This window comes from Cibotium barometz, chromosome 1 (assembly GCF_041138505.1).
Source record: "Cibotium barometz isolate CiBa-2024 chromosome 1, ASM4113850v1, whole genome shotgun sequence".
Taxonomy (NCBI): domain Eukaryota; kingdom Viridiplantae; phylum Streptophyta; class Polypodiopsida; order Cyatheales; family Cibotiaceae; genus Cibotium; species Cibotium barometz.
Genome location: NC_141046.1, coordinates 33,262,157 through 33,273,315, shown reverse-complemented (window position 1 = coordinate 33,273,315; position 11,159 = coordinate 33,262,157). Strand labels below are relative to the sequence as shown.

General features: G+C 45.6%; 1 protein-coding gene across 1 annotated transcript in view; it reads left to right on the top strand.

Annotated features, from left to right (window-relative positions):
- The first annotated feature begins 3,616 nt into the window (after positions 1–3,616).
- Positions 3,617–11,159, top strand: part of LOC147641894 (protein transport protein SEC24 C-like) — a 102,820-nt gene continuing 95,277 nt past the window's right edge. The window contains exon 1 of the mRNA XM_086800778.1: positions 3,617–4,767. Coding sequence (XP_086656904.1) covers positions 3,991–4,767 — 777 coding nt within the window. The 5' untranslated portion in view covers positions 3,617–3,990. The remainder of the gene's footprint in view (positions 4,768–11,159) is intronic.

The window sequence follows — 11,159 nt, the reverse complement described above, 5'->3', positions numbered from 1 at the left end:
CGAAGGCCAATTTCTTCAAATGATGAATGTCACTTCAATGAATCAAATGAGAAACTAAGAATCACAATCTCATTTGATAATTATGTCTACGTTCCTCCCGATCCTTCCCTCTCTTCTCTCCCATTATTAACATCTCTTAGCGTCCCCACTAACACAAATCACATGTAACCTTGCTCATGATTGCCAAAAACAAAGTGAGCAAAAAAACACAAAAAAAAAACATGCACACACAAATATAAAAATGTAATCACTCACAAAAAACCCCACACCCCACCCCGTTAGGAATTCGCAATCACTCGCAAAAACCCCACACCCCACCCCGTTAGGAATTCCCAATAAACCACTAACCTTTTCATTTACTAACTAGCTTTTCTTATTCCTTCCAAAGGAACAAAGATCATTGAAGGTCAATCAACATCGAAGCCATCGACAAAGCTTGTCCATTCTCCCCACACAAAGGTCTTCAACACGATCACGAGGATACGATCACCATAAGGAAGGGGGGATGTTAACCCATTCCTAGGGTTAATAAAAGATACCACCATTATCTTACATCAAGGAGTCACGATAGATACACCAAAGGGTCATACATTCAAGATATGAAGCAATAGTGTCCAAAGCTACAACTTGGATGAGCACCCATAATGGTGTAACGGAGTATTTATGGCAATTCTCGCTTTAAGAGCGTGTGGTAGCAAGTTAGGATGAAGTCCTAAGTGATGTACTTCATGGATATATTATGAGAGTAGTCATTGTAATAGCATTAGGCCTCTTATGAGCCTAAAGTGCCTGGCGTGTGAACACTTATGGCCATGTATATAAGTGAATATCTCTCATAATACAATATACTCTCCCGTTGTGCAATTGAGTCTTGCTCTTGCTAATCTCTCTCCCTAATGTATGCTAGTGAGTGTGTGTAAGTGAAGTGAGGTGAGAGAAGGGACGAGTACCCGTAGTGCAACGCGGCGGTGTGACAAAGGTCGCGGGAGGTGCGGTGGAATTGCTTCTCAAGGAGTTGTAGAGCTTGGAGACCTCAAGGGTTACGAGCTCGGCCATTGGAAAGATCCTCACGAAAGTGTTGGTTCACCATGTAATCTCTTGTTGGATGTGTTTCAAGGAGGGTTAGGGTGAGCCTTAACAGTCAGCAGGGAGTTCTGATTGTTTCATACAAATGTTCTAGGCAAGAGCACACCTTTGACTGAATGTAATGCTCACTGTGATCATGCCAGAGTGTTATCCTATGGAGGATCATCATGATATCTTCTGCATTAAGCCTAAATTGCAGTTTTAACACTTCTATAGACATCCACAGTGAAGTTCCATATGTCAGCCCAGACTGAGATGCCCTTTTTAGAGAGTTTTGGAGCCGTCTTATACAATTGCAAGGGGACGTAATCCTGACATATAGTTGACAACTCGATAGAATCCTGATGATAGATGCCTGTTGTTAGCCTGATATTTTCATTGAGCTTTAAATTCATTTTGACTCTATTCCAGGTTGACCAGAGTCTTTTGACCATAGGGCTACCCTTGGGCTTGATGGGGATTTTGCTAAAGTACGGGGTCAAGGCCGGTAGATTTTTCCACCTATTATATTCTTGGATAGAGAAGAGGGAGGAATCCCGATGAAGAAGTCAGGCCTAGTCCTCCAAAGGGTTCAGCAGGTTTCTTATCATCCATTTAGTGGACATCATGTTTGCCAGTTCAGCTAAATCTGGGATACCGAGACCCCCGTTGTTTTTCGATAGGGTACAATATTTCCACATTACCTTTGGGATCTAGAATCTGTCCGCATTACCTCCCCAAAGGAAATCTCTACAGAGTGTCTCGAGCGGTTTGAGCTCAGCTTTTGATGGTCTCCAGCAGGAGAGGAAGAAGATAGTTATAGGAATTAAGATGTTAGCAAGTTCTTGCGCTTTGTCCCTTTCAAAGTGAGCCCCAATCCAAATAACCTGTCGTGTTTGTTCTCAACCATATTGAAGTCTCCTATCAAAATAATAGGCAAATATAGGTGGAGAAGAGAAGCGAATGATATCTATACAGGATTAACCACAACCCCACCTTCCTCCACGTGGGCAAAGGAGGTGGGGCTATTTCAAAATAACCACTCCTCCTGCAAGCGTGAGGAGGAGCCAAATCTCACATCTTCCAATGCAATTTTAAATTTGAATCTAAGAAGATCTCATCTCACATCTTTCAATGAAATCTTTGTATACATGCTTACATACCTATAGATACACACACTTATATATATTATATATGTATGTGTATCTATAGGTATGTAAGCATGTATATATAAATAGTGTGCATGTGCATGTATATATAAATAGTGTGCATGTGCATGTGCATGTGCATGTGTGTGTGTGTGTGTGAGAGAGAGAGAGAGAGAGAGAGAGAGAGAGAGAGAGAGAGAGGTTGAGAATTTCTATGTAGGAGATAGTGTGTGTTTTCATTAGTGTATGTGCGGTGTGTACATGTGTGTGTGTGTGTGTGAGAGAGAGAGAGAGAGAGAGAGATAGAGAGAGAGGCGACAGATAATTTCTACGTAGGAGATAGTTTGTGTGGGAGGAGAGAGTGTGCGTTTAGATTACTGTATATGCGGTGTGTACATGTGTGTGCGTGTGTGTGTGTGTGTGTGAGAGAGAGAGAGAGAGAGAGAGAGAGTATATGCATGCATGTGCGTACATCTGCATCTATGTGTAGAATGTGCTTGACAGAGAGAGAGTGAGATGGGGCAGACCTGGAGAGAGAGAGAGAGAGAGAGAGAGAGAGAGAGATGTAATGAGGGAGGGTGAAAAAAGAGAGACAGAGAGTGACAGATAGAGAATAAAAAGTATCTTTTAATAAAATATAAATTAAATAGAAAACATATATGTTTATGTGTATATACATGTGTGTGTGTGTGTGTGTTTTTTTTATTTACATTTATATATACATACATACATACATACATACATATATATATATATATATATATATATATACATATGTTTGTGTGTGTGTGTGTGTGTGTGTGTATGATATATCTATCTATATATTTAAAAGTGACCACAACTTATCACCCATCTCCGCACATTAAAATTTAATCAAAATTAATTAAATTATGTCGATGTTTGTATTTATATTTTTAAATACATGTATATATGTATAAGTATATGTGTCTATGTATAGGTTTATTTATCTAAAACATAATATTGTATATACTATATATTTACATATGTGTATGTGTGCGTGAGAGAGAGAGAAAGAGAGAGAGAGAGAGAGAGAGAGAGAGAGAGCGCTTCTATGTGTGGGAGAGTGTATTAAGAGAGAGGGAGTGTGTGCATGTGTGTGTGTGTGTGTATGTGTGTGTGTGTGTGTGAGAGAGAGAGAGAGAGAGAGAGAGAGCAGGTGTATATGTGTGTGCATGTGAGAGAGAGAGAGAGAGTTTCAACATTTGAGAGTGTGTGTACGTGACAGAGAGAAGGAGAGGGTCATGTCCATGTGCATGTGTGTGTGTATGTGTGAGAGAGAGAGAGATGGTTGTAGAGAGAGAATAGTTCTTTTCTGGAACCTTGGTGGGCCGCAGCACAATCAGCAATGCGCGGGTGCAATACTAGTTCTATTTGTTGAGCCACTAGCAAAACACAGAATGTGGTCAACACATCAAGGAACGCCAGTAACGCAAAGTCCTTTTCCCCGCCTGTAAGTCGGGCATAAGCCTTTCGTGGGAAGTCGGGCATAAACCATTCGCGAGCGACAGTGAAGAACGTATTGTATATCAATCACCCCATTTGCTGCTCCTCATTCTGTATGAATAATCTTGGCGGAGATGTCTGCTAGATCGCAACAGAGCGCAGGGTAACCAATCGGAAAGCATAATCAGGAGCTCAATCCAACCTTTGATCGCGGCGATCTGCGACTGTCTCAACAGGAATTTTGATAGATCTACTCTGCTAGGTGTCTCTTATTAAATGCTTTGATAGGTCTTGCAATTGGATAGAGATTTCAATGGCTTCTCAAAACCCACCATCAGCAAGGCAGCGCCCCCCATATCCGCCTCCCCAGAGCTCGTTTGCCCCGCCCATCGGCAGCCTTTCCTCTGGTATGCAAAATCTCAACATTGGGAGCGCTCGGCCTTCTATTTCTGGGGACTTTTCTGCTCAGAATCCTTCGGGCCGCCCCACTGGCCCGCCTCCCTTCATGCACGGAAATGTTCCACCTGCTTCCGTACCTGCCCCCCTTGCTGCCTCCTCTCGCCCATCTCCAGTACCCATGGCGAATTCAGTTCCTCCCATGGTAAGATCCATGGGCCCACCTCCAAGTTCAGTCCCTACTTCAGGTACCTTCCCCTCATCAGCATCAGCAAACGGCCCGACCCAACCCTTGCCCACTGCGCCTCGCCATGGGCCTCCCTTCACTGCAACAACCCTACCTCATCATCAAGGCAGTATACCTGGAAGACCGACTACATCAGTCACAGGTACCCAAGTGGCCAGCTGGCCGCAAAGCAATGCACCCGCCAATGGCCCTGTCTATCCAGGTGGGGGGCTTACCACAATGCAACCAGGGGGATCACTCAGACCCCCTGTAATGGGTGGCCCTGCCATGTATTCACAGAGACCCCCTGTGCAACCTCCTGTAATGGGTGGCCCTGCCATGTATTCACAAGGTGTTCCAGGTGGATATGGTGGTACCAGCTTACCACCAGCAGCAGGAACAGGTGCATCTCCGTCAGCGCCGCCAACTTGGCGAGCAGCTCCTCCAACCTTCGCTGGGGCACCTCCTGTGAGTAGTTTGTATATATGTGTACGAATATGAATATGAATGTGAATGTGCATGCACGTGAGAGAGAGAAATTAACGTCTACAAAAGACCAAAGGGTCTGTGAGCCAAAAGTGTTCCAATGTTTTTGAGAGAACAAGAGAGAGATACAATAACATCAGCAAAAAACCGAGAGGGTCTATGAGACCAAAGAGATAGTACAATGTATCCATTATGAATGCTTAACCATGGAAAGAAAAAAAATTGTACAAAATTGTATCCATGTGAAGCTACATAAAGATGATGTGTGGTCACACAGTGATACCATCCTCCTCCAGAAGAGAACGCCAAGCAGCCATAGCATCTTCCCTTTGTGATGGGAGCTTGTCATGTTGTCATATCCTGGATCTGCAGCTGCTGGGTGGAGGTATGAGGCTTGCATCTGGCTCTTAGAAGGGATCACACACGCTCACTATCGACATGCCATGTAGGGGGGGGGCAGGGGCGGGGGGCAGAGGATCACACGTCCGTCTAGTCTGTTGTGGATGTGGCTGGTCCTCCTGCTGAGAAAGAAAGAAAAAGAAAGATATATTGATGTCTACGAAAGACCCGAAGGGCCTATGAGATCATGAATAGTACAATGATACCATGGGTATACAGAGCCATGGAAAAACTAAAAAAGAACATGAAAACTGAAAACTGAATAATGACTCTATAAGCATCTTGATGGCAGATGTGGCTATGGTGAGGGCATGTCTTGTTGTTAGAGAATCTCATGGAATTGTCTGTGTGTGGTGGGGATCCTTGGTGCTCTAGGCAGAGGATTATCCTGTGATCCCTCCTCAGCCAGTACCAGTCTCAGGGCAGAAAGAGGGCCATGCCTCTGTGATGGGAGCATGCCATGTTGGCGGAGAACCTCTTGGATTTGTCTCTGTGTGGTGGAGGGTCCTGATTATCTCGGTCGGGTGCGTCTGGCTTATAGAATGTATCGAGCTTTCTCGCTAGAACTTCTTTGTGGCTCGGAGCCGGAGTGCGGTATGGGTGGTGGGCTTTGAAGTCGGAGTAGAGGCATTGGTATGGGTTGTAGACTTTGATGTGGATGCGTGTACCACAAATAAACCTGTGATGTTCTCAGAGGTGTCTTGGTGGGGCTGGGCCCATCTCTCGGCATGTTGCCTCATCACTACATCCGTGTGTTGTCTGAGCTCCATCAGGTTACAGGTACATGCCCAAGCGTCTCTGATCCTTAAACTGTATAACCTGTGCGAGTGGCCTGATCCCTTGATGTCATGTGCATGCAGATGGACATGCTTAATCCCAGGCTAATCCCTGATTTGCAGCAGATAAACATTAGGGTTAGGGCACTAGACAGGCTCAGATAGGCTTAGTGTGGACACATATAAAGTTGGCCAGGCTTTTGCAGAGGTTTACCTCAGATCAGTGGTGATTATATGGGTTTTATGTCCACTGAAGCTGGCTGACAGTAGTTGGCTAATTGATTAAAATTACATGTGCTAAGAGCCGCCTACAGCCACCAGCGTAGCCATCCTACACCACTTGAGCCGTTGTACACCTGCCACGTGTATGCAGCCTGTCGTAGCCCCACTGTTGCAGCTAGCGCTACCCAATGCCAGCCAGCCAGCACTAGCGCCAGCCACCAGCGCAGCTAGCGCCAGATCTGCTCAGCCAGTGCCAGCCTGTGCCGATTGCGCCACCTGTTGCCACCAGCGGAAGCCAGCACCGCCATCAATGCAGTGCTACCTTCACCCCATCTGTTAGCACCGCCATAGCCGCTATAAGTGCTGCATGTCTACCACCTCTTGAACGGGAGCTGCTGTGCGGTCTTCTGAATAGCACCTCTTTCTCCGGCCGTCATCACCGTACAGCTGCTGTACCTCGAGATCTGTTGCCATCTGCTGTACTTGTGCATCGTGTCACTGACAGCCATCTTAGTATCTTACTGTCACGTGTACCTAATCCTAAATGTGTCCCTCTTGTTAGAAGTCATCTCCTGTCTTTCTGCAGACACTAGGGCCTTTGTTGTGGGTGTGCCCGCCCTTGTAGGTGTTTTCTCATTTTTCCCCACTCTCCGTATTTCACCCCCATTTTTCCCATTTTTCTGTGGCTTGGATGGCACTCCAGAGCTGGCAAGAGGCTCTATCTTTTGGTTGATTGTACCTGCAAGTACCTGACTGTACCTGCAAGTACCCGACTTCAGTTGTGTGCTGGCCGACTCAGGACAGCTAGCCGACTGGTATATGTGGCTGGTTGAAAACGGCCTCTGATAGAAAACCAGAGTGCGGTAGACTAGCAGTCACCCGTCCACTTGTAGTCTAGATGTGAAACAAAGCAGATTGGAGCTAGAGTGCCCAAATCTGAAAACACAGCGACACCTGTTGGCCCCAAAGCTTGGCGCCCCTTGCGGTATTTCTTTATTCAATTATAATAAAATGAATGGCTGAGTACAACACAAAGATCAGCCAAGAGTTTACACCTGTATATCCAATCTGACGGCCCACAAATCCTTCTTAGCACAGAGGATCTATGCACACAGATCTGTGTCTCTAAATAACACACTGTGCCTCCCTCTGATCAGCCAAGATCACTAAGCAGGCCAGCCATGGGCATACATCTGGCATAACTCAAGTGCATGATACATCATCTCAGCTCAAACATACATGTGCTGTCCAAACTCTGTCTCAACCCTTGTCAATCTGCCATACCCCTCCTCTCACAAGGGGCCAGATAACTCATATCTGCAACAAACATCAAGCAGTAGAAAGAGAGATAGATGAACAGAAACGGAGCTTACCAAATTCAGCTCATGAAACAGCACTGGAGGAAGCAACAGCACCAATCTGTACTTGCAGGCACTTGTATCCACAACCATGCTTCACACACGTGCTTGTACTTGCCTATACCCTCCTCCTGATGTTCACTCTTATGCTGTCCTTGAAAGTACAGATCTGAAAAACAGCACTGTACTTGATTGTACTTGACTGTACTTGTCTATACTTGACGGTACGGTCTTTCTGCAGAGAATCAGAAGTAGCCGCCTGCTGGATTTTGCTACTGGTTGCCTGCGCCGTCTGCTACAGTACTGTCCAGCACCTGTACTTGCCCTAGAACTAGCCGTACAGTGTACTTGCAGAAAGTACAGGGCTGTACTTGCAGTCGTACAGCACTGTACAGCCTGTATTCAGCAGTTGCAGGCCCCTGTATCAGTCCCACAGCCCTGCGCTTCTCTGTCCTCAGCAGCACCTGTAGTCGTACAGGGTTGTACGGCTTCTGTACGGCCTGTTTCAGCTCACAGCTTGCAGAAAACAGCAGCTACAGCACAGATACAGCAGCCGCCTCAGTTTCCTTGTGCTTTTCCACGCTAGAGTGTCCCTTTTGCTCCACGACTCCCAAAAGGGAAGAGAGAGAGAGAGAAGAGAGAGACAAACACTCCAAAAGTGGCCCTCTTCCCCAAAATAATCCCTAGGGCCCCAAACTTTAATAAGTCCCTAGGGCCACTAAGGCCTAGGGGCAAACTTTAATAAACATTAAAGTTTAATGTTTCTAGTTCCCCCCTTCACACCTAGGGATGTCCACACATCTTAAACTCTGTCCGGGCACTCCCCATGTGAATCATAAAATATTCTGACTCTGCAACCACCATGCCCACACTTGTACTGTTCCATTTTCACAGGGCCATGACATACCCCCCTCTTGAAAAATGGCAAGCGTCCTCGATTGCATTCTGGTGATGCATCAAAACATCCAAAGTGAAATATACAATATGGCAAGATCAGCGTCCCAATCTCTTTGAGCCATACACATGTATTAACATTCACTGCAAACCAATGGCATAGTAATAGTCCAAGTTGTATACCACTATGAACCATACATATCCACAAAAATCTCATGTGACTAGTACACATATATCATAGAAGTCCCATAAACAGATGTACTGTCAGCCTCAGTACCTTCGGATGAGATAAAATCTGCACCAAGCGACCTCTAGATGTCATCTGAGCCTGTCTGTATCAAGGGAGTGGAGGTGCTACCCCCCTCTTGAGCATCAGGTAATGCTCCAGACCCATGCTCTGCTGAACCTGAATGAGCCACAATAAGAGTCGGCTCTAACTGAAAGGCATCGAGATAAAGCTGCAAAACCTGAGGTGAATCTGTTAAGTCACCTTCCTCCATCCACTTCGCATCCATCGGTGAATAGTTCTTGAACTTCACAAGATAGCGACGGGAAACTTTACCTCGTACCTTCCTTTCTTTATGTGCCAGTATCTGCTCTGGAATCAGAACCTCATCAAGTTCCTCAATTTCCGGCTGAGCCTCATCTGATACATCCTCAGGCACATCCCCACGAAAAGGTCTAAGAAGACTCACATGAAAAGCATTGTGAATCCTCCAGTGATCTGGTAACTTCAAACGATAGGTTACCTCACCAATCTTTTCCAATACCTGAAAAAGCCCATAATATCGCATGCTCAATTTAGGGAATAAGCGCTCTTTACCCTTCATCTTCTTGAGTCTAGCCTTTTCAAAGCGCAAAAGAACCCAATCACCCAATGCAAACTGTAAATCACGTCTGTGACGGTCTGCGGCTTTCTTTTGCTTCTGCTGAGTTTTCTGGAGGGCCAACTTAACTCTCCGATAAGCTTCATCCAAGCTCTCCACATACTGATCAGCCTCAAAGATCTTATCCTTTGTATGCAAAATGGGTGGAACCTTCTTCCCTCCTTCCACAATCTCAAAAGGCGCCTTGCCTGTCGAGCTATGTACAGTGTTGTTATATGCAAACTCCACCAAAGGAAGATACTTTTCCCATTGTTGCTTGTGCTCTGACACATAACACTTGAGAAGATCCAACACTGTAGAGTTAGCCTCTTCTCACTGACCATCTGTCTGTGACTGGTCAATTAAGTATTGCTTCCACCTTTGCTGGATCCATACGGACTCCATGACCAGACACAATATGCCCCAAGAAATGTATCTCCTGCAAGAAAAACTCACTCTTCTTGCCATTAATCACCAATCTATGGTTTCTGAGTTCTGCAAACACAATGGCCAAATGCCTTCTATGCTCTTCCTCAGTTCGTGAATGCACAATCATATCATCAAAGAATGTGCCCACAAACTCTCTATGAGGCCTGAAAATCCTGTCCATCATTCTGTTAAATGTGGCAGGCGCATTCGTCAAACCAAAGGGCATAACCAAGAAACCATACAACCCAAACGTGGTTCGGAATGCTGTCTTATGCACATCCTCGGGTCTAATGCGTATCTGATGATACCCGCTTTTCAAGTCAATACGACTAAAGACTGTGGAGCCCTGTAAGCGGTCCAAGATGTCATCGATCCTCGGTATGGGGAATCGATTCTTGATGGTATTCTTGTTCAGCGCCCTGTAATCAATACACATGCGCCAAGAACCATCCTTCTTCTGCACTAAGAGCACAGGTGAGCAAAAGGGTGATGAGCTAGGCTGTATCAACCCCTTATTTAAAAGCTCCTGCACCTGACTCATAATCTCTTCCTGTTGGGCTGCACTAACACGGTACGGCGGTCTATTCGGTGGAGTACTACCAGGAATCAGATCTATGGCATGATCTTCTGGCCTCTCAGGAGGTAATTCTCCTGGCAATGACTTGGAAAAACATTCTTGAAACCCACTTAAGAAATCAGTCCTGTCCTTATCTAACATAGACAAATTAGACTTAGACTCATCATCCTGTGCATCCTTTACATAAATCAAGTACGCGGAAAGATGCTTTTTCATTACTGATGAAATCGCCGAAGCGGATACAATAGGAACAGATTCCCCTTTGAGTTTTACATCCAATACATGCTCTTTCCCTCTATGAGTCAGAGTGATTTTCCTATTGTGAGTATCCACCACCGCATGTGATAGAATGTGCAGCGGAAGAAGGGAAAGTGGAAACACAGGAGGGAGAGAGAGAGAGAAAGATGGAGAGGAAACACAGGTGAGAACCTGCTCTCAATATCATCATCAAAAGGAATACATGTCCCGAGCAAGAGGGGAGAACCTCGTAAGTGAGGGACTGCAGCTAGACAAGCTAGGCAAGCAATGCAAGCAGTAAAATATGAGGGAGGCATGCCGGCTATATATACCTCTACATGAAGGCAGCCGACTAGGGATAAATACCTCCACGACTGGGGAAAATCCCAAGACCATAAAAATGGGGAATAAATATGGGTAAAATATGAGTGAGGGGTGACCAGCCCCTCTGACTAACATGGTCAGCCCTAGAGGCTAAAATAGGACACCAAATAGGAAGCCAGCAAGTAGGGGATGATGTCTAACACCCCCTCTCAGCACCGGATGCTGAGCAAACTCCAAGAAGCCAGAGACGCCGTCCTCGATCAAAGATGGAAGACTGCAGAAACAGGTACCA